The 24,201-nt window shown below is 53.0% G+C and overlaps 1 protein-coding gene across 2 annotated transcripts in view; it reads left to right on the plus strand.

Annotated features, from left to right (window-relative positions):
* Positions 1-2,019: 2,019 nt before the first annotated feature.
* The window catches only part of zdhhc17 (zDHHC palmitoyltransferase 17), a 168,286-nt gene continuing 146,104 nt past the window's right edge, over positions 2,020-24,201 (plus strand). For both annotated transcript variants that reach the window (XM_072484710.1, XM_072484709.1), the window contains exon 1: positions 2,020-2,143. In XM_072484710.1, the coding sequence (XP_072340811.1) occupies positions 2,072-2,143 (72 nt within the window). In that variant the 5' untranslated portion in view covers positions 2,020-2,071. The remainder of the gene's footprint in view (positions 2,144-24,201) is intronic.

Consider the following 24,201-nt stretch of genomic DNA (forward strand, 5'->3'; position numbering starts at 1 on the left):
AACATCTCTCGAACTTAGTCCAGCTAGTCTGAGGAGTGACCTGACTCTAGCATTCAGTTATATACTAATGAGACATCTAGTGGTCAGTCAGTGAATTACAATACAACCACGCTATCACTACATGCCTGAGAGTGTGTGAAGACAGAGTGAATGCAGAGTGTGTTCCTGAGAGAGTGAGTAAAGCCGAGTGAGTGGAGAGAGAGTGAATGCAGAGTGAATACTTGAGAGAAGTAGTGCTTGAGATAGTGAGTGGAGAGAGAGTGCCTGAGAGAGTGAGTGTGTATCCAGAGAGAATGCATGAGACTGAGTGAGTGGAGAGAGAGTGAGTGCACAGAGAGTGGGCACAGAGTGAGTGCCTGAGAGTGAGCACAGAGATAGTGAGCACAGAGAGAGTGGATGCCTGAGAGAGTGAACGCCTGAGAGAATGAGCACAGAGAGTGAGTGAAGAGTGAGCACCTAAGAAAGTGAGTGCAGTGTGACTGAGAGTGAGTGTAGAGAGTGTGACTGAGAGAGTGAGTGCAGAGAGTGTGACTGAGAGAGTGAGTGCCTGAGAGAGTCGAACCTGAGTGAGTGCAGAGAGTGTGACTGAGAGAGTGAGTGCCTGAGAGAGTCGAACCTGAGAGAGTGAGTGCAGGGAGAGTTAATGCAGAGTGGGTCAGTGCAGAGAGCGTGAGTACAGAGAGAGTGAGCGAGTGAGAGCAGAGAGCGAGTGCAGAGTGAGTGAGTGCAAAGAGTGTAGGAAAGAGTGAGTGAATGCAGAGTTAGAGTGCCTGAAAGAGAGTGAGTAAGTGCCTGAGAGAGTAAGTGCCTGAGAGAGTAAGTGCCTGAGAGAGGATGAGTGCTTGAGACATTAAGTGCCTGAGAGACAGAGTCCCTGACAAAGTGACTGAGAGAAGGTGAGTGCCTGAGAGAGAGTGCCTGAGACAGAGTGCCTGAGAGTGAGTGAGCGCAACATGTGGGCTCCAACATTTGGATTACTGGTAGTGAAAGATAACTCAACCTTTTTAATATTTTTTTTGTTATTGTCACAAGTAGGCTTACATTAACACTGCAATGAAGTTATTGTGAAAATCCCATAGTCGCCACACTCCGTCGCCTGTTCGGGTAAACAGGGGGAGAATTCAGAATGTCCAATTCACCTAACAGCACGTCTTTCCGAACGTGGGAGGAAACCCACGGGGAGAACATGCAGACTCCGCACAGTCAGTGACCCAAGCCGGGAATCGAACCTGGAACCATTGCGCTGTGAAGCAACAGTGCTAACCGCTGTGCAAGCGTGCCACCCACTTTCACCACTTCCCTCAGATCAGGCCTAAAGCCAATTCTGGTTGGATGGATTCCTGAAGCTTTCATCACGAAACCTCCTGCCTTCAAACACTTGGTTTCCCACTCTCCCACCATTGATCCTGTTGTCCATCCTGGAAAATTGCCATGTCGGTTGGATGGTCGTCATAGCCTTTCCCCAACCCCCTATTGTTCAATATTTTTAATAACTGGGAAACAAAGTATTGAAAATGTATTTCAAGATATTTTTATTGCCGCCCCCCCCCCCCCCCCCCCAATGATGTTTAACCCAAATGTGGCTCGCAATGAGCTGGAGATTAATTTTTAATTCCTGGAGACTGTAGGCCAATCCTGGACTGTTGGGAATAAGATTTCCATCGGGAGCCTTTGCAGCTCAAACGTTGGGTCAAACTGGTCACTGCTCAGTCTGGACATTTGCAGAATCGTCAATGAGGAGCAGCAGGGATATTAACTGCAGCGTTTATTCAATTCAAGGTTCTCTGGTTCATTGCAGGCGATGTTACAACAATTATAAACAAAGTCCATCAACACCTCAATAGTTTATGTATGGAATAAAATACTGATAAATGCCTAAAATACAGATCATTGTTTTCACCCGGCAACAGTCACAGGATTGCCGTCAGGAGCGTGAAAGATGAATCCTGCCTCACATCGCTCAGGGATCGATTAGTGATGCTGTATCGATAGACTCTCTCGCTCTCTGTTATCCATTACTCCTGGCTGGAGTACGGCGCCAGAATCCCATAATGCAGCGCGGAGGTTGAAGATGGCGGAGCTTCACCAGGATGATCCGGAGCTGGAGCCAGAGCCGGGTTGTGTTCCGGGGTTGCATCCCGAGGTGAGAGCGTCTTCAGCAATCGATGTTCGTCTCCACGGAGGCCCGGCTCAAAAGGGGCTGGGGGGAAGAGAGAGGTGGCGTCGTTACTTTACCCCCCGGCAGCTCAGACCTCACTCCCCTCCCACAGCACACCCTCTTTTCCCACAGCTCACCCTCCCCCCCCCCCCAACAGCACCCCCCCCCCACCCTCCCCACAACACCCCCCCCCCACCCTCCCCACAACACCCCCACAACACCCTCCCCACAACACCCCCCCCCACCCTCCCCACAACACCCCCCCCCACCCTCCCCACAACACCCCCCCCACCCTCCCCACAACACCCTCCCCACAACACCCCCCCCCACCCTCCCCACAACACACCCCCCCACCCTCCCCACAACACACCCCCCCACCCTCCCCACAACACACCCCCCCACCCTCCCCACAACACACCCCCCCCACCCTCCCCACAACACCCCCCCCACCCTCCCCACAACACACCCCCCCACCCTCCCCACAACACACCCCCCCACCCTCCCCACAACACACCCCCCCACCCTCCCCACAACACACCCCCCCACCCTCCCCACAACACACCCCCCCACCCTCCCCACAACACACCCCCCCACCCTCCCCACAACACACCCCCCCACCCTCCCCACAACACACCCCCCCACCCTCCCCACAACACACCCCCCCACCCTCCCCACAACACACCCCCCCACCCTCCCCACAACACCCCCCCCGCCCTCCCCACAACACACCCCCCCCCGCCCTCCCCACAACACACCCCCCCCGCCCTCCCCACAACACACCCCCCCCGCCCTCCCCACAACACACCCCCCCCAGCCTCCCCACAACACCCCCCCCCCACCCTCCCCACAACACCACCCAGACCCTCCCCACAACACCACCCAGACCCTCCCCACAACACCCCCCCCACCCTCCCCACAACGCTCCCACAACCCACCCTCCCCACAACGCACCCACCCTCCCCACAACGCACCCACCCTCCCCACAACGCACCCACCCTCCCCACAACGCACCCACCCTCCCCACAACGCACCCACCCTCCCCACAACGCACCCACCCTCCCCACAACGCACCCACCCTCCCCACAACGCACCCACCCTCCCCACAACGCACCCACCCTCCCCACAACGCACCCACCCTCCCCACAACGCACCCACCCTCCCCACAACGCACCCACCCTCCCCACAACGCACCCACCCTCCCCACAACGCACCCACCCTCCCCACAACGCACCCACCCTCCCCACAACGCACCCACCCTCCCCACAACGCACCCACCCTCCCCCACAACGCACCCACCCTCCCCACAACGCACCCACCCTCCCCACAACGCACCCACCCTCCCCACAACGCACCCACCCTCCCCACAACGCACCCACCCTCCCCACAACGCACCCACCCTCCCCACAACGCACCCACCCTCCCCACAACGCACCCACCCTCCCCACAACGCACCCACCCTCCCCACAACGCACCCACCCTCCCCACAACGCACCCACCCTCCCCACAACGCACCCACCCTCCCCACAACGCACCCCACCCTCCCCACAACGCACCCCCCCTCCCCACAACGCACCCCCCTCCCCACAACGCACCCCCCCTCCCCACAACGCACCCCCCCTCCCCACAACGCACCCCCCCTCCCCACAACGCACCCCCCCTCCCCACAACGCACCCCCCCTCCCCACAACGCACCCCCCCTCCCCACAACGCACCCCCCCTCCCCACAACGCACCCCCCCTCCCCACAACGCACCCCCCCTCCCCACAACGCACCCCCCCTCCCCACAACGCACCCCCCCTCCCCACAACGCACCCCCCCTCCCCACAACGCACCCCCCCTCCCCACAACGCACCCCCCCCTCCCCACAACGCACCCCCCCACCCCACAACGCACCCCCCCACCCCACAACGCACCCCCCCACCCCACAACGCACCCCCCCACCCCACAACGCACCCCCCCACCCCACAACGCACCCCCCCACCCCACAACGCACCCCCCCACCCCACAACGCACCCCCCACCCCACAACGCACCCCCCACCCCACAACGCACCCCCCCTCCCCACAACGCACCCCCCCTCCCCACAACGCACCCCCCCTCCCCACAACGCACCCCCCCCTCCCCACAACGCACCCCCCCTCCCCACAACGCACCCCCCCCTCCCCACAACGCACCCCCCCACCCCACAACGCACCCCCCCACCCCACAACGCACCCCCCCACCCCACAACGCACCCCCCACCCCACAACGCACCCCCCCACCCCACAACGCACCCCCCCACCCCACAACGCACCCCCCCACCCCACAACGCACCCCCCCACCCCACAACGCACCCCCCCACCCTCCCACAACGCACCCCCCCACCCTCCCACAACGCACCCCCCCACCCTCCCACAACGCACCCCCCCACCCTCCCACAACGCACCCCCCCACCCTCCCACAACGCACCCCCCCACCCTCCCACAACGCACCCCCCCACCCTCCCACAACGCACCCCCCCACCCTCCCACAACGCACCCCCCCACCCTCCCACAACGCACCCCCCCACCCTCCCACAACGCACCCCCCCACCCTCCCACAACGCACCCCCCCACCCTCCCACAACGCACCCCCCCACCCTCCCACAACGCACCCCCCCACCCTCCCACAACGCACCCCCCCACCCTCCCACAACGCACCCCCCCACCCTCCCACAACGCACCCCCCCACCCTCCCACAACGCACCCCCCCACCCTCCCACAACGCACCCCCCCACCCTCCCACAACGCACCCCCCCCACCCTCCCACAACGCACCCCCCCACCCTCCCACAACGCACCCCCCCACCCTCCCACAACGCACCCCCCCACCCTCCCACAACGCACCCCCCCACCCTCCCACAACGCACCCCCCCACCCTCCCACAACGCACCCCCCCCACCCTCCCACAACGCACCCCCCACCCTCCCACAACGCACCCCCCCACCCTCCCACAACGCACCCCCCCACCCTCCCACAACGCACCCCCCCACCCTCCCACAACGCACCCCCCCCACCCTCCCACAACGCACCCCCCCACCCTCCCACAACGCACCCCCCCACCCTCCCACAACGCACCCCCCCACCCTCCCACAACGCACCCCCCCACCCTCCCACAACGCACCCCCCCACCCTCCCACAACGCACCCCCCCACCCTCCCACAACGCACCCCCCCACCCTCCCACAACGCACCCCCCCACCCTCCCACAACGCACCCCCCCACCCTCCCACAACGCACCCCCCCACCCTCCCACAACGCACCCCCCCACCCTCCCACAACGCACCCCCCCACCCTCCACAACGCACCCCCCCACCCTCCCACAACGCACCCCCCCCACCCTCCCACAACGCACCCCCCCACCCTCCCACAACGCACCCCCCCACCCTCCCACAACGCACCCCCCCACCCTCCCACAACGCACCCCCCCACCCTCCCACAACGCACCCCCCCACCCTCCCACAACGCACCCCCCCACCCTCCCACAACGCACCCCCCCACCCTCCCACAACGCACCCCCCCACCCTCCCACAACGCACCCCCCCACCCTCCCACAACGCACCCCCCCCACCCTCCCACAACGCACCCCCCCACCCTCCCACAACGCACCCCCCCCACCCTCCCACAACGCACCCCCCCCACCCTCCCACAACGCACCCCCCCACCCTCCCACAACGCACCCCCCCACCCTCCCACAACGCACCCCCCCACCCTCCCACAACGCACCCCCCCACCCTCCCACAACGCACCCCCCCCACCCTCCCACAACGCACCCCCCCACCCTCCCACAACGCACCCCCCCACCCTCCCACAACGCACCCCCCCACCCTCCCACAACGCACCCCCCCACCCTCCCACAACGCACCCCCCCACCCTCCCACAACGCACCCCCCCACCCTCCCACAACGCACCCCCCCACCCTCCCACAACGCACCCCCCCACCCTCCCACAACGCACCCCCCCACCCTCCCACAACGCACACCCCCCCACCCTCCCACAACGCACCCACCCCCCCATCCTCCCCACAATGCACCCACCCCCCCCACAATGCACCCACCCTCCCCACAATGCACCCACCCTCCCCACAATGCACCCACCCTCCCCACAATGCACCCACCCTCCCCACAATGCACCCACCCTCCCCACAATGCACCCACCCTCCCCACAACGCACCCACCCCCCCACCCTCCCCACAACGCACCCACCCTCCCCACAACGCACCCACCCCCCCCCACTCTCCCCACAACGCACCCACCCTCCCCTCAAAGCACCAACCCCCCACCCTCCCCTCAACGCACCCACCCTCCACACAACACAGCCACCCTCCCCACCACACACCCGACCCCCACCCTCTCCACCACACACCCGACCCCCACCCTCCCCACCAGGCGCGGCTTCCCCACCGCGCGCGGCTTCCCCACCGCGCGCGGCTTCCCCACCGCGCGCGCGGCTTCCCCACCGCGCGCGGCTTCCCCACCGCGCGCGGCTTCCCCACCGCGCGCGGCTTCCCCCACCGCGCGCGGCTTCCCCACCGCGCGCGGCTTCCCCACCGCGCGGCCGGCTTCCCCACCGCGCGCGGCTTCCCCACCTGCGCGCGGCTTCCAACCCACCGCGCGCGGCTTCCCCACCACGCGCGCGGCTTCCAAGTCCTGCGGGCGACTCTCCACCCCCACCCCCGCGACTCTCTTTCTCCCCCCCCCCGCGACTCTCTTTCTCCCCCCCCCCGCGACTCTCTTTCTCCCCCCCCCCGCGACTCTTTCCCCCCCACCCCGCGACTCTCTTTCCCCCCCACCCCGCGACTCTCTTTCCCCCCCCCGCGACACTCTTTCCCCCCCCTCCCCCATCCCCCGCGACTCTCTTTCCCCCCCCCATCCCCCCGCGACTCTCTTTCCCCCCCCCACCCCCCCGCGACTCTCTTTCCCCCCCCACCCCCCCGCGACTCTCTTCCCCCCCCCCCCCGCGACTCTCTTCCCCCCCCCCACCCCCCCGCGACTCTCTTCCCCCCCCCACCCCCCGCGACTCTCTTCCCCCCCCACCCCCCCGCGACTCTCTTCCCCCCCCACCCCCCCGCGACTCTCTTCCCCCCCCACCCCCCCGCGACTCTCTTCCCCCCCCACCCCCCCGCGACTCTCTTCCCCCCCCACCCGACTCTCTTCCCCCCCCCACCCCCCCGCGACTCTCTTCCCCCCCCCACCCCCCCGCGACTCTCTTCCCCCCCCCACCCCCCCGCGACTCCCTCTCTCCCCCACCCCCCCGCGACTCCCTCTCTCCCCCCCCCGCGACCCCCCCCCCCCCCCGGCGACTCCCCCCCCCCCCCCCCCCGGCGACCCCCCCCCCCCCCCGGCGACTCCCCCCCCCCCCCCCCCGGCGACCCCCCCCCCCCCCGCGACTCCCCCCCCCCCCCCCCCCCCCCCCGGCGACTCCCCCCCCCCCCCGGCGACTCCCCCCCCCCCGCGACTCCCTCCCCCCCCCCCGCGACCCCCCCCCCCGCGACTCCCCCCCCCCCCCCCCCGCGACTCCCCCCCCCGCGACTCCCCCCCGCGACTCCCCACCCGCGACTCTCCTCCCCCCCCCCCGCGACTCCCCCCCCCCCCCCCCGCGACTCCCCCCCCCCCCCCCCCCGCGACTCCCCCCCCCCCCCCCCCCGCGACTTCCCCCCCCCCCCCCGCCCACTTTCCCCCCCCCCCCCCGCAGGCGGCTTCCCACCACTCTCGCATCTCTCTCCCCCCCACCCCCACCAGTCACTTGTTTTCTGTTGCATGTCCGTGATGGAAGATAAACCATTGAGTCTGAAGGAGAAGCTATCAGGCCCAAAACCTTTTATTATTTATAATTAGTTTGTCCTAGTTGTCAGAAACACCCACTGGAAATGTACAAATTTATCATACTGGATAAGAATTTGGCAATGCAGTTAGATGTGTACCTTCCACCAGGACTGTCCAACTCAACCTTAGATTTGAAAAATTAATTCTGCAAAGGTTCCAATACATTGTCGCCTCATTGTAAGAAGCAGATTTACTTCCAAGTACATTCTGGATAGTTTGTGAGACATAGATTTTTAAACGGACATATTCAGTGTCTTCCAGTTCTGTGCTTTGTCCCTATGTCACTTATCTGAAAATATACATGTCCTCCATTACCAAGATGTTTATTGTGGGGATGTTGTGTATCCCACGGTTTGTGAGAAGTATCTTTCTTCTCACAAGATGAGAACTGGGTGCATTTGTGAACTCCGGGGATGTTTCTCTTGTTGCTCGTCCTTTATAATCATGAAGGATATTATCATAGCTGGTCTGGTGACTCGGTTTACTCAATTATAGCGTTGACTGACGGAAACTCTGCATCATCGTTTCCTTGTTTACAGCCAGAAATGAAATGGGAGTTGCTGCGTGCGGGAGCAGTATGGCTGTATGTGGGACCCTGGACTTTGTCCCAAATAACCTTCGAGTCATGACATCCCATGGGTTACTATGGCTGAAAGCAGTTAACCATCTCAGATGAAGGATTGTTTCACTCCATTTATATCATTTGAGACATGAGGAATCCTCTTCTGAGGCTGGTTAAGTTGGGAGGGGATCAGCAAGGGCTAATTGCTGGACTGCCTTCCTAAATCATGTCCATTGGCATTGTCAATGAGCTGCAGTGTATTAGCTACATGAAAGCCTTCAGCTCAAACTGTTTGAATGAAAACAACTGAAAACAACAAAACAAAATTGGAATGGTATATGAAATATGAGATCAGAGCAGCAATTGGTCTGTGGATCATTGTTATATTTTAGTTCAGCTTCTCCTATACAGTGATTGTATAATTCTGTGGCTGCCATGCAAACTTTCAGTTCTTTGTCATCTCCTAATCATGATAGAAAGCAAATGCTGAATTTGTTTCAGGAATCTCTTCAGGGACATAAAATCCACATCCGTGCTTGGGCCTTGTATTCAGTTGGCAATACCACTTTCCTTATACATCCCAAATTGGTATTGAAAGCAGTTGCGGTAAAGTATTTTCTTCTGTCAGTGAATGAGTGAGAGTTTGCTAATGCACACTCCTTGCTGTTCACTCCCACAGCTGTCTGTTTATCATGCTTGCACCCGAGTGTCAGGTGTGCAGAGCTCAATTTTAAATGCAGTCCAAAGATGTGCAGGTTAGGTGAATTGGCCATGATAAATTGCCCCTTAGTGCCCAAAAGGTTATGTGTGGTTACTGGGATACGGAGATGGGGTGGAGGCATGGGCTTGAGAGCTCATTCCGAGTGCCGGTGCAGATTCAATGGGCCGAATGGCCTTATCTGCTCTTTAAATTCTATAATGCATGGTATAGACTGAATACTGAAGGTAAGGAGGGTGCATTTTCACCCCATAGGCAATAGTGAACCAGATGCGTTTTTACAACAATGGTTTCAAGGTCACTATTACTGAGACTGGTTTATCAATTCCAGATCATGTCCCTCGAGCATTCGGTTGGGTCTTTGGATTACCAGTCCAGTGACATTACCACAATGCCACTGTTTCCCCATACTGAAACATTTACCAGTTAAGTAATGCAATTGCGGCTCTATATGCCCCCTCGGATAAGAGTGCAAGATCCAATGCCCTTATTCAAAAATGAGTCTGGCGTCCTGGCTGATATTTATCCCTCAACCGCCACCTAAAATTAATTATCTGTCCATTTATTTGTTACTGGTTGTGGGAACTTGCTGTGTGCAAATTGACTGCTGTGTTTCTTAGATTACAGCAGTGACTACAATTCAAAAGTAGTTCCTGGGCTGGAAAGCACTTTGAGCTGTCCTGAGATTGTGAAAGGTCGTATATGTGCAAATCTCTTGTGATATTATGATATCCCGTGGTTAACTCCCACCGTGTGCCGAGTCTGTTCATAGCCAACGCAGTGTCAGAAGATTTACAATTGATGCAGAGCTTCTTTGTTAGTGCTGACTCTTGGCTGCTATTAAGTGCCTGTTGCTGCTCGTGCTTGTGTAGGGCCGAGACCCTTAGGCTGCAATGCGGTTTCCTCCCCATCTTGATCTATATTTGCCAGTGAAGAAAGGCCACCAGGAACCTGTGGAGCTGTTCAGCAAACAATACAGGGAGGGGGAGCAAGCAGGATCCTTCGAAAAATGTGCTGAAGTATTCTTTCTTAGAGTTTCATCCATTGCTCGTTTAAATTGAACTTCAATGCGTTTCTCAAACTGTGCAAGGTTGAGACATGCCACAATGATTTAGACATTGACTTTCATAACTCGGTAGCTCAGATTATTGAGACAGAAAATTTCTTCTCGTTCTTGGGATTCTCGATATACTGATTTTGGGTTGTTCCCTTCCACAACAGCCAAATGGGTCTCCCAGTGCAACATTGACCTTCATGTGGAACAACTTGATACTGATTTAATAATACTACAGACAACCTCACTGAGAGCACACTGGTTCAGTAAGGTTGTCTTTTGAAATGGAGTGTGAGCTATGTTAGTTTAGCGTTGAGGGAGCTTTTAATTGTGCTAACCTTTTGTCAAGGATGTTTAAGCAGGATTTCTGAAATGGAGAATATTCCCATTTCCCACATGCCCCTCACTAAGGTATTGCATTAGATTTTTCAATGTTCCGTTTATTGTTACAAGAAATACCATAAATCATGAGCTTCCTTGTTGGTCTCACAGACTTGGCATTTCACATCTATATCTGGTTTAGAAATAGCGAGATCGCAGTGTTGTAAATATGCTTGATGAATGACCTCAAAACAAGGTAGAATATGCTGTCTTTAGTAAACCAGCCCAAGCCCTTCACTGGTCAGCATCAGAATTTAACAGAAGTTGGAGAATGAGACTCCATTTGAGATGAAGGGTGGGGTGGAGCGTTTCGAACTAGAGAGCAATAAAATGAGGGGAAAAACTTCTCTTCTGTGGAGCAAGGTTGAATATTCTGCACTGTTGATACAGCAACCGACTATGAGGGGATGTTTTGCTTTTAAAGTTATCATCCTTTTGTTCAATCCCCTCCACAGCCTCGCCTGTCCCTAACTCTAACCTCCTCTACTCCCTACAACCCTCCCTCTAGCAGCCCCTACAACTGTTCCTATTTCTGTAAGATGGTGGTAATGTCATTGGACTAGAAATCCAGAGGCCAAAGCTTCAGGGACATGGGGTTCAAATCCCACCTCAGCAACTGGTGGAATTTGAATTAAAGTAATCTGGAACTGAAATCTAGACTGTTATGTTGACCATGAAGCCCACCGCAATGTGGTTGACTCTTAATTGCCCTCTGAAATAGTGCGGTAAGCCTCGCAGTTCAAGGGCAATTAAGCATGGCAAATTCTGGCCTTGTCAGCAGTGCCTACGTCCCATGAAAGAATAAAATACGTTGTAGCCCCTGCAACCCTCCCTACCTCTGTAACCTCCTCCAGCCCCAACAGCCATCAGATCTCTTCATTCCTCTGATTTCTGGCTTCCTGTGTATCATTGATTTCCATTGCTCCATCATTGGTGGCTGTATCTTCAGCTGCCTGGGACATTCGCTCTGGAATTCCCTCCCTCAATGTCACACCGTCGAAATCGAATTCTTGACCAAGCTTTTGGTTTCCTATCCTAAGAATTCTTACGTGGCTGATTCTTTGGATGGTAGGATTGTAGTATGAGGAGCGATTGTGTCTTCTGGGCCTATGTTCATGGGAATTTAGAGGAATGAGAGGGGAATTCAGTGAAACGTATAAAATTATGACCTGATAGGTCATTTAGGATTGAGATGCAGAAAAACCTCTTCACTCGGGGTGGTGAATCTGTAGAATTCATACCACAGAAGCCTGTGTAGGTCAAGTCAGTGAATATATTTAAGGAAGGAAATAGGTTTCTAGACTAAAGGTGCAAAGGGGTGTGGGGATAGTGCTGGAGTATGACGTTGAGATAGAGCCATATTGAATGGCGGAGCAGGCTTGAAGGGTCAAATGACCTATATGTTTCTATGTGTCAAATTTTGTGCAGGTTATTTTAGCATGTTCATCATATGGGAATGCAGTTTGTTCTGTGAGCGGAGGGTGTGGGTATTGGTATAAACAAGAAAAAATGGCTGCAGTAGTCCAAGGAGTGGTTTGTAGTTGAGAATGGGGAAATGGGAGTGTTGAATTTGGTGTGCTATTGGGTGTGATCAGCAGTGTTCTGATCAGTTTGAAGTTCAGGAGGCTAGCTTGCAGTGCTCTACATAATATGAATAAAAACTCTGCCCAGGGTGGCGCAGTGGTTAGCACTGTTGCCTCATGGCACTGAGGACCTGGGTTCAATCCGAGTCCCGGGTCACTGTCTGTGTGGAGTTTGCACATTTTCCCTCTGTCTGTCTGTGTGGGTTTCATCCTCACAACCCAAAAATGTGTGGTTGGGTGGATTGGCCATGCTAAATTGCCCCTTGAATGGAAAAACATGTTTTTTAAGAACTCCGTCCAGACTTCTGCTGCTGTATGTAGTCTTCAGCAGTGTTGCCATGTTCCAGGCAATAATTAAATTTGCACGGTGTCAGTTTATCTTCAGCGTTGAAATGGAATCACATCAAAATGGATTCTTCAAACCAGCTTAAACCATTGGGACAGTATATATTACACTGCTTCGCAACTATGAGTTTCTGGGAAGGTTTCACGGGGTTCGCCAAAAATTACCATCCATGGAGAATCATAGAGTACAAGCTGGACATTAAGCAAATATCTACTCTAATCCCATTTCCCAGCATTTGGCCCGTACCCTTGAATACTATGGCATTTCTAGTGCTCATCTCAATGCTACTTGAATGTTATGAGGGTTCTCACCACTACCACCCTTTCAGGCAGTGAGTTCCAAATTCCAGTTCCATCTTTGCGGTGCAATCACATATTTCCGAGAGTTTGGTGACCAGAATTGCGCAAGTGCTCTTAGCTGTGGCCTAAGTGGCATTTTATAAAGCTCCAGTGATTTTGCACTGAGTGCTGAATTTGGTGCTTTTTGAGTGCTATAGTACGAGTTTGGTGACCGAGGGAGTATAAGGCTTCATTTTTATCTAAAGTTTAGTCTTTCTTTTATTTAGTTAATTAACTTAAAAGTTGCTGTTTGGTTTAGAAGAAGGTGAATTTTCAATCAGCTTTAAACAGGCTTCTACTTGTAGGCACTGCAGCTGGAGCTTGTTAATTAGTTAATTGGATTAGGCCAGTTTTCAGAGGCTAGATTCACAGTATAAAAGTGATCCTCTACCGTGCAGACTTTGTTTGCACTGAGTGCTGAATTTGGTGCATTTTGAGTGCGATAGTGAGAGTTTGGTGACCGAGGGAGTGCTGAATTTGGTGCTTTTTGAGTGCGATAGTGAGAGTTTGGTGACCGAGGGAGTTAGGTGAGGAGGGAGTAAGGTGCTCCTTTCATTTTGTTTCCGACATTTCCGCAAAGAGTGCGAAGAGAGCCAGGAGTTTACAGGAAGTGTAGCTGACTGGGAGCAGAGTCGGAGGGCGGAGATCTAGTTAGTCCACACAGCAGCTATATTCTGTAAGGTAAGAGGGGATGGAGGCTAGGCCAGTTACATGCTCCTCCTGTAGGATGTGGGTGGTGAGGGATACCACCAGTGTCCCCACTGACTATACCTGCGGGAAGTGCACCCAACTTCAGCTCCTCAAAGACCGTGTTAGGGAACTGGAGCTGAAGCTGGATGAACTTTGGATCATCCGGGAGGCAGAGGGGGTGATTGAGAAGAGTTACAGGGAGGTAACCACACCCAAGGTACAGGACAAGTTCTCAGTTAGAAATGGCCAATCTGCTTGTTGGAATTATTTGCTGCTTTGGTTTCACGTCTTTTTAAAAATTCATTTACGGGATGTGGGCGTCACTGGCTGGACCAGCATTTATTGCCCATCCCTATTTTCCTTTGAGAATGGTGTGAGCTGCCAGCTTGAACCGCTGCAGTCACTATGGTGTAGGTACACCCACAGTGCTGTTGGGAAGGGAATTCCAGGATCTTGACCCAGCAATAGTGAAGGAACAATGATATATTTCCAAGTCAGGGTGGTGTGTGGCTTGGAGAGGAACTTCCAGGTGGTGGTGTTCCCATGTGCCTGCTGCCTTCATCTTTCTAGATGGTAGCGGTCGTGGGTTTGGAAACTGTCGCCGCAGGAGACTTTGAGTTCCTGCATTGTATTTTGCAGATGGTGTACACTGCTGCCGCTGTTCACTGGTGGTGGAGGGAGTGAATATTTGTGGATGGTGTAGGAATCAAGCGGGCTGCTTTGTCTTGGGTGGTGCTGAGCTTCTTGAAGGTTTTTGGAGATGCAGTCAACCAGGTAAGTGAAGAGTATTCCACCGCACTCCTGACTTGTGCCTTGCAGATGGTGAGTAAGCTTTAGGGAGTTGCACTCATCACTGGATTCCTAGCTTCAGGACCTGTCCTTGTAACTACAATATTTCTGTGGCTGGCTCAGTGTTTGATCAATGGTAATCCCCCCCCCCCCCCCCCCCCCCCTCCAGGATGCTCATCGTGGAGGATTCAGTGATGGTAATGCCATTGGATGTCAAGGGGTGATAGTTAGATTATCACATTGGAGATAGATTATCACATTGGAGATAGTCATTGCCTGACACTTCTGTGGCACAAATATTATGTTGTCCATGGCTTGCTTCAGCATCTGAGAGGTTGCAAATGGTGCTAAAAATTGTGCAGTCATCAGCGAACACCCCCACTGATGTTCCCTTATGATAGAGGGAAGGTCATTGATAAAGATGGTGGGAAGGTCATTGATGAAGCAGCTGAAGCCGGTTGGGCTTGGGACATTACCCTGAGGAACTCATGCAGTGAGCTGAGATGATTGACCTCCAACCACCACAACCATCTTGCTTCTTATGAGGCATGATTCCCAACTACTGGAGAGTTTTCCCCCTTGATTCCCATTGACTCCAGTTTTGCTCGGGCTCCTTGATGCCATACCCGATGAAATGTAGCGTTGGTGTCAAGGTCAGTCACTCTCACCTCTCCTCTGGAGTTCAGCCCTTGTGTCCATGTTTGAACTAAGACTGTAATGAGGTCAGGAACTGAGTGACCCTGGCGGAATCCGACTGAGCGTCAGTGAGCAGGTTATTGCTAAACAAATGCCATTTGATAGTGATATTCACTTTTCTGATGATTGAGATTTAACTGATGGGGAGGCAACGCTGCAGTGGTATGTCATTGGACTAGTAATCCAGAGACCCTGGGTTCTAATCCTACCACTGCAGAATTCAATAAAAATTAGGGATTAAAAGTCTAATGATGACCAGGAAGTGATTGTTGTAAAAATCCATCTGGTTCACTAATGTCCTTCAGGGGAAGAAATCTGCCAGGTCTGGCCGACATGTGAGTCCAGATCCACAGCAATGAGGTTGACTCTTGACTGCCCTCTGAAATGGCTTAGCAAACCACTCAGTTGAGTGCAAGATGGGCAATAGATGCAGGCCCAGTCAGCGATGCCCACACCTGTGAACAAATAAAAAAGAAAACTGTGGTTGGGTTTGTTCCATTTTTTGAATACAGGGCATAGCAAGGCAATTTTCCACATTGCCGGGTAAATGCCAGTGTTGTAGCTCTACTGGAACAGCTTAGCTTGGGGCACAGCAGATTTTGGAGTACAAGTCTTCAATACTTTTGCTGGAATATTGTTCAGCCCATAGCCTTTGCAGTATCCTGTCCAATCAGTGCAGGTCGAGTGGGGTCTAGAGATGCTTCAGGCATGGTGACACTGCAGGATAAGTGTAGAGAGATTTACCAGGACTGAGGAGAACAGAGATTATCACCAGCAATCAAAAGTCAATTATTTTGTGTGTTAATAACGAGCAAGGCCCCAAGGACCCACTCCTGTGGGTGTCAGTGTGCTGGGGTTCATGGCCAGCTTCAGGTCATATCCTGCATTTCTTTATTTCTAAATGGTGATGGAAAAATAAAATTGCATCCCAAATTTCCAGTATCAACTGAGATGTGGATTCGTATGATTGGATCTTAGATCATTGGATAATAAATATACTTAACAAAATTGTGCATATATTATAAATAATTAAATATAACTCTACATATTACAAACATTGTAGGATTTTTCATGCTCATAAAATTATTGTTGAATGCCCTAACAGTGATGCATTATCTTAAGATTATTCCTGAATTGTCTGTTATAAGAAGTTAAACAGGGCTTTTACAGTAGTATGTTGTTAACTGCAAAGATGAACTTCTCTTCATCTTCTAACACCAGTATGTCCAGCGATCCTGTTTGGCTACAAAAGCTCGTCAGCCAGTTCTCACTCTAATTAATAACGTCTCTGTTAGTGCAATGGACATTAGGTCAAATCTTCCTGTAAGTAAAAAAAAAAAAAAAAGTTGTTTAGTTGTGTCACTAATTTTTACACAAAAATACCTTCATTACAGGGCATGTGTAATTTTAACATCAGGGGACTTAGAAGTATAAAGTTTGAGAACCCCTGATATATATTTTGCACAACAAGGCTAGACAGTGTTCATCATTTTGGTACTATTGTTTAGTGCTTGAAAATTATACCTTTATATATACGTTTATATCTTCGCATTTTCGTTTGCTGATTTCTGCACAATCGAAATTTTAAACTTCCAATTCGCACCTGATTTGTTGGCCTCCTCTTATTGATGCTTTTGCTCGGGTTATTGAGTGTTATTTGCCGCTACTATCAAACTGAATCTGAGTATCGCATCGACAGGCTCATCACTCCCAGTAACCCAGCTCATCAAATAGTGTTTTTGACAATTTGCCACTGCGTCCAGGAAAATACGCGTTTTGCAAGGCAGTGTGTTCACTCCAGGCTTCCAACAAATAACATGACTTGATATCAGACTTCCCCCTTTGTTTTGGACATGTGATGCAGAAATGTCATTTCCCGCTGGGAAAGCAGCTTGCTTAGTGACACTGTTTGCACATGGGATCGGCATTGCTCTCATGGAGGCTTTGTGCAAACCCACTCCAAGTAGGAGCTGCAGTACAATTTGAAGCCTGACGCATGACAGGGGAAATGCAATATACACACCTGTGTTTTGTGTTTTTTTTCATATATCCTTAGAATAAGTTCATTAATATTAAAAATTAATGCAATGTATTCTTTCTTGGCTCCAATCATAGACTTGGATTTGTATAGCACCTTTCACTACCTCAGGATTTCCCAAAGCTGTTTGCAGCCAATGAAGTATTTTGGAAGTGTACAACTGTTGTAATGCAGGAAACACCACAGCCACTTTGCTGACGGTAAGATCATGCAAACAGCAATGTGATATCAGTTAGCTAATTTGTTTTAATGATATTGATTGAAGGATAAATATTGACCAGGACACCTGGATAACTCCATGCACTTTCTAGAATAGTGTCATAGGGTCTTTCACATTCCCATGAGAGAGCAGACAGGGTCTCGTTTTAAGGTTTCATCCAATAAGGTGCACCTATGGCAATGCAGCACACCGTCAGTACTGCGTTGAATGTTTGTCTGTATTTTGTCATGCCAGCTTGTTTGGAATTTATTAAAAACCAATGTAGTGGAGCAGTTAAGATTTTTTGCGTTTTGATGGCATACTGTGCACCATATTTAAAGATTAGAGACTATATAATTCTGGAATTATTTAGTACCGAGTCTTGTATAGCTTGATTTAGGGAGATAAACACTAAAATGAAAAAGTGCTATGCAGGTGGAAATCGGCAATAAAACAAAGGCTGGAACTACTCAGCAGGCCTGGCAGCATCTGTGAAAAGAGAGAATTAACATTTCGGATCTGTATGACTATTCAAAAATGAAGGGCATAAATGCGATGAACTAGATAGTTGGGGAAGAGCGTGGAAAAGGTGGTGTGGAATAGAAGGTCTCTTTCCCCCCCCCCCCCCAAATCCCCACACTGAGGTTGACACTGCACTCAACCATGTCTGACCCATCTCCTGTGCCTCTGCCCTCAACTTTTCTGTTCACTCCCAGAACCATGGTCGGGTTCCCCTTGTCCTCTTGTCCTCACTTTTCACTCGTCAGCCTCTGAATTCAAAGAATTATCCTCCACCATTTCCGCCAACTCCAGCATGATGCTATCACCAAACACATATAGCCATTTGGACTTAACACTGAGTTCAACAACTTGAGACCATGAAATCTTCCCGCCCTTTGCTTTCCATTGTTTTCCCCAGCATCCTCTCCCCATAAGACCATCTGTAACTTGTTTTTCTTTGACCCAGTGCTAACCCTTGTTCTGCTATTAGAACACTCGATCTTACCATAAATTAGCACCTCCTTTAGTATTTAACATTACTATTAGTGCTCCCTTTGTCTTGCAGCAGTGACATCTTTGTCAATCTCTCCTGAGCTCCCACTATTCCTGACCTTCTATTCTACGCCACCTTTTCCACTGTGGTCACTTCTGATACTGTCATGGACGGATACATCTGTGGCAGGCAGGTTGATGAGGTTAACTATGTTTTCCCTCTTGTTTGGTGTTCTCACCACCTGCTGCAGACCTGGTCTAGCAGCTATGTCGTTCAGGTCTCAGCTTGCAGTGGTGCTACCGAGCCACTCTTGATGATGGAAATTGAAGTCGTCCACTCGGATTACATTCTGTACCCTTGTCACCCTCCGTTAAAAACTAACAAAAAGTTAGCATTCAGTTACAGGAAACAATTTGGAAGGTCAATGACATAGAATCCATAAAATCCCTACAGTGCAGAAGGAGGTTAGTTCACCCATCAAGTCTGAACTGACCATCAGAAAGAGCACTCTATCTTGGCCCACACCCCTGCCCTAATCGTGCAACCCCAGTTAAGCAGCACATCTTTGAACACTAAGAGGCAATTTAGCATGGTCAATCCACCTAACCTGAACATTGTTGGATTGTGGGAGGAAATCGGAGCATCTGGAGGAAATCCATGCAGACACTGGGAGAACGTGCAAATTCCACATAGACAATCATCCAAGGTTGGAATCGAACCTGGGTTCCTGCCGCTGTGATGTAGCAGTGCTAACCACCCTGTTAACCTGTGTGCCACCCATGTTGATCTGTATTGCAAGGGTATTCGAGTACAGGAATAAACAAGCTTTGCTATAGTTGCACAGGGTTTTGGTGGGGCCACATCTGGAATACTGTGGCCAGTTTTGGTCTACACATTTAAGAAAGGATATACTTGCATGGGAGGCAGTATAGAGGAGGTTTGCCAAGTTGGCCCCTGTGATGAGAGAGTTGTCCCCTCATGAGATGCCCAGCAAATTGGGTCTATATTATCTGGAGTTTAGAAGATTGAGAGGTGATCTTGTAAAAATAAACCAGATTCTAAAGGGGCTTGATAAGTTCGACAACTGAGATTGTTTCTGTTAGTCATGAAATCTGAAACAGAGGGCACAGTCTCAGAATAAGGAGCTGGTCATTTAGGACTGAGGTGAGGTGAAATTACTTCACTCAGGGTTGTGAATCATTGAAATTTTCTGCCTCAGGGTTGTGGATGCTCCATCGTAAGGTTGGGATATCTTGGTGGATTTTTGGTGTCTGTGGGATATGGGGAACAGGCAGAAAAATGGAGTTGAAACCCAATTTCCGTTGTTTGGATGGTACTGGTCATTAAAAAAATTCATTCAGACTTCCGGGTGCGGCGATGACCAGCTAAGTCGCACGTTTCGGCAGCTCCCTGTGAAACGGACTTTTGGGCTCTTGATAGGAGCCCCAACGGCAATTTTGACGGCTAAAAACACTGTGCGGTAAACCAGAAGGGAATCCCCCCTGGATACGGATGGAAAAAGCAGGAGAGAGTGGCCAGATTGCAGTGGATCCTTTAGAACAGCGGCAAGGAAGGCAAGGAAAAACCAAGATGGCGTCGGAAGGTGGCAGTTTAACATGGGGCCCTGAACAACAAGAGTTCTTGAAATGCTGTGTGGAAGAGATCAAAAAGGAAATGAAGAAAGAGCTGTTGGCCCCGATACTACAGGCGATCGAAGGGCTAAAGGAGGAACAAAAGACCCAGGAGCGGGAGCTTCGGGTCGTGAAGGCAAAGGCAGCCGAGAATGAGGACGATATACAGGGCCTGGTGGTGAAGACGGAGACGCAGGAGGCACATCAGAAACGATGTGTGGAAAGGTTGGAGGCACTGGAAAACAACGCAAGGAGGAACAACCTGAGGATTCTTGGTCTTCCTGAAGGTGTGGAGGGAGCGGACGTCGGGGCATATGTGAGCACGATGCTGCACTCATTAATGGGAGCAGAGGCCCCGGCGGGTCCGTTGGAGGTGGAGGGAGCATACCGAGTGATGGCGCGAGGACCGAGAGCAGGAGAAATTCCCAGAGCCATAGTGGTGAGATTCCTCCGTTTTAAGGATAGAGAAATGGTCCTTAGATGGGCAAAGAAAACTCGGAGCAGTAAACGGGAGAACGCGGTGATCCGCGTCTACCAAGATTGGAGTGCGGAGGTGGCGAGAAGGAGGGCGAGCTTTAATCGGGCCAAGGCGGTGCTTCATAAAAAGAAGATAAAATTTGGAATGCTGCAACCGGCAAGACTGTGGGTCACATATCGAGGGAGGCACCACTACTTTGAGACGGCGGATGAAGCGTGGACTTTTATTGTGGAAGAAAAACTGGAATGAGCGGGTTATTAAAAAGAACGTTCGAACAAAGTGGTGGGGCGAATGTGGGGGGCAAAGAGGGGTTTTATGTACTAATCCTGCGATGTGGTAACTTTTCTCTCTCCCACAGGTGGTGATGGGGGGAGGAGGGGAGGTGGAGGAGATGGGACGTTGGCCATTGGGGGCGGGGCCAAGGGAGGAGCGCGGGCTTGGTTCCCGCGCTATGATAATCATGGCGGGAATAGAGAAGCAGGAAGGAGGGGGCGTCGCACGGTGCGAGCCGAGGTCACGGGGGGAAGCCGAGGTCAGCCAGAGTTTGCTGACTTCTGGGAGCAACATGGGGGGAGTAATTACGCTAGCGGGGGATCTAGCGGGGGGGGGGGGGTGGGAGGGGGGAATTACTGGGTTGCTGCTGCTGGGGAGAGGGGGGAGCTGGTATGGGAGAGGATGGGCGGGGGGGCACCGCCTGGGGGAGGTACAGCTGCGTGGGAACCGGGTGAGGAGCTGGAAAAAGGTGATGGCTAATCGACAAGGGGGGGGGGGGGTAGGAAGCCCCCCAACTCGGCTGATCACGTGGAACATGAGAGGGCTGAACGGGCCGATAGAGGGCACGCGTACTCGCACACCTTAAGAAACTTAAGGCAGATGTGGTTATGTTACAGGAAACGCACCTGAAACTGATAGACCAGGTTAGGTTACGCAAAGGATGGGTGGGGCAGGTGTTCCATTCGGGGCTAGATGCGAAAAACAGGGGGGTGGCTATATTAGTGGGGAAGCGGGTAATGTTCGAGGCAAAGACTATAGTGGCGGATAACGGGGCAGATACGTGATGGTGAGTGGCAAACTACAGGGGGAGACGGTGGTTTTGGTAAACGTATATGCCCCGAACTGGGATGATGCCAATTTTATGAGGCGGATGCTAGGACGCATTCCGGACCTAGAGATGGGAAAGCTGATAATGGGGGGAGATTTTAATACGGTGTTGGAACCAGGGCTGGATAGGTCGAAGTCCAGGACTGGAAGGAGGCCAGCAGCAGCCAAGGTACTTAAAGATTTTATGGAGCAGATGGGAGGTGTAGACCCGTGGAGATTTAGCAGACCTAGGAGTAAGGAGTTCTCGTTTTTCTCCTATGTCCATAAAGTCTACTCGCGAATAGACTTTTTTTGTGCTGGGTAGGGCATTGATCCCGAAGGTGAGGGGAACGGAGTATACGGCTATAGCCATTTCGGATCACGCTCCACACTGGGTGGACTTGGAGATAGGGGAGGAAACAGGAGGGCGCCCACCCTGGAGAATGGACATGGGACTAATGGCAGATGAGGGGGTGTGTCTAAGGGTGAGGGGGTGCATTGAAAAGTACTTGGAACTCAATGATAATGGGGAGGTCCAGGTGGGAGTGGTCTGGGAGGCGTTGAAGGCGGTGGTTAGAGGGGAGCTGATATCAATAAGGGCACATAAAGGGAAGCAGGAGAGTAAGGAACGGGAGCGGTTGCTGCAAGAACTTTTGAGGGTGGACAGACAATATGCGGAAGCACCGGAGGAGGGACTGTACAGGGAAAGGCAAAGGCTACATGTAGAATTTGACTTGCTGACTACAGGCACTGCAGAGGCACAATGGAGGAAGGCACAGGGTGTACAGTACGAATATGGGGAGAAGGCGAGCAGGTTGCTGGCACACCAATTGAGGAAAAGGGGAGCAGCGAGGGAAATAGGGGGAGTGAGGGATGAGGAAGGAGAGATGGAGCGGGGAGCGGAGAGAGTGAATGGAGTGTTCAAGACATTTTATAAAAAATTATATGAAGCTCAACCCCCGGATGGGAGGGAGAGAATGATGGGCTTCCTGGATCGGCTGGAATTTCCCAAGGTGGAAGAGCAGGAAAGAGTGGGACTGGGAGCACAGATCGAGGTAGAAGAAGTGGTGAAAGGAATTAGGAGCATGCAGGCGGGAAAGGCCCCGGGACCGGATGGATTCCCAGTCAAATTCTATAGAAAATATGTGGACTTGCTCGCCCCGGTACTGACGAGGACCTTTAATGAGGCAAAGGAAAGGGGACAACTGCCCCCGACTATGTCTGAAGCAACGATATCGCTTCTCTTAAAGAAGGAAAAGGACCCGCTACAATGCGGGTCCTATAGACCTATTTCCCTCCTAAATGTAGATGCCAAGGTCCTGGCCAAGGTAATGGCAATGAGAATAGAGGAATGTGTCCCGGGGGTGGTCCACGAGGACCAAACTGGGTTTGTGAAGGGGAGACAGCTGAACACGAATATACGGAGGTTGTTAGGGGTAATGATGATGGCCCCACCAGAGGGAGAAACGGAGATAGTAGTGGCGATGGATGCCGAGAAAGCATTTGATAGAGTGGAGTGGGATTATTTGTGGGAGGTGTTGAGGAGATTTGGCTTTGGAGAGGGGTATGTTAGATGGGTGCAGCTGTTGTATAGGGCCCCAGTGGCGAGCGTGGTCACGAATGGACGGGGATCTGCATATTTTCGGCTCCATAGAGGGACAAGGCAGGGATGCCCTCTGTCCCCATTATTGTTTGCACTGGCGATTGAGCCCCTGGCGATAGCGTTGAGGGGTTCCAAGAAGTGGAGGGGAGTACTTAGGGGAGGAGAAGAGCACCGGGTATCTTTGTATGCGGACGATTTGCTACTATACGTGGCGGACCCGGCGGAGGGGATGCCAGAAATAATGCGGATACTTGGGGAGTTTGGGGATTTTTCAGGGTATAAATTGAACATGGGGAAAAGTGAGTTGTTTGTGGTGCATCCAGGGGAGCAGAGTAGAGAAAGAGAGGACCTACCGTTGAGGAAGGTAACAAGGGACTTTCGTTACCTGGGGATCCAGATAGCTAAGAATTGGGGCACATTGCATAGGTTAAATTTAACGCGGTTGGTGGAACAGATGGAGGAGGATTTCAAGAGATGGGATATGGTATCCCTGTCAATGGCAGGGAGGGTGCAGGCGGTTAAGATTGTGGTCCTCCCGAGATTCCTCTTTGTGTTTCAGTGCCTCCCGGTGGTGATCACGAAGGCTTTTTTTAAAAGGATTGAAAAGAGCATCATGGGTTTTGTGTGGGCCGGGAAGACCCCGAGAGTGAGGAAGGGATTCTTACAGCGTAGCAGGGATAGGGGGGGGCTGGCACTACCGAGCCTAAGTGAGTATTATTGGGCCGCTAATATTTCAATGGTGAGTAAGTGGATGGGAGAGGAGGAGGGAGCGGCGTGGAAGAGATTAGAGAGGGCGTCCTGTAGGGGGACTAGCCTACAGGCTATGGTGACAGCCCCATTGCCGTTCTCACCGAGGAGCTACACCACAAGCCCGGTGGTGGTGGCTACACTGAAGATTTGGGGACAGTGGAGACGGCATAGGGGAAAGACTGGAGCCTTGGGGGGGTCCCCGATAAGAAACAACCATAGGTTTGCCCCGGGGGGAATGGATGGGGGATATGGAATGTGGCAAAGAGCAGGAATA

Source organism: Scyliorhinus torazame, chromosome 19 (genome assembly GCF_047496885.1).
Source record: "Scyliorhinus torazame isolate Kashiwa2021f chromosome 19, sScyTor2.1, whole genome shotgun sequence".
In the NCBI taxonomy this organism is placed as follows: domain Eukaryota; kingdom Metazoa; phylum Chordata; class Chondrichthyes; order Carcharhiniformes; family Scyliorhinidae; genus Scyliorhinus; species Scyliorhinus torazame.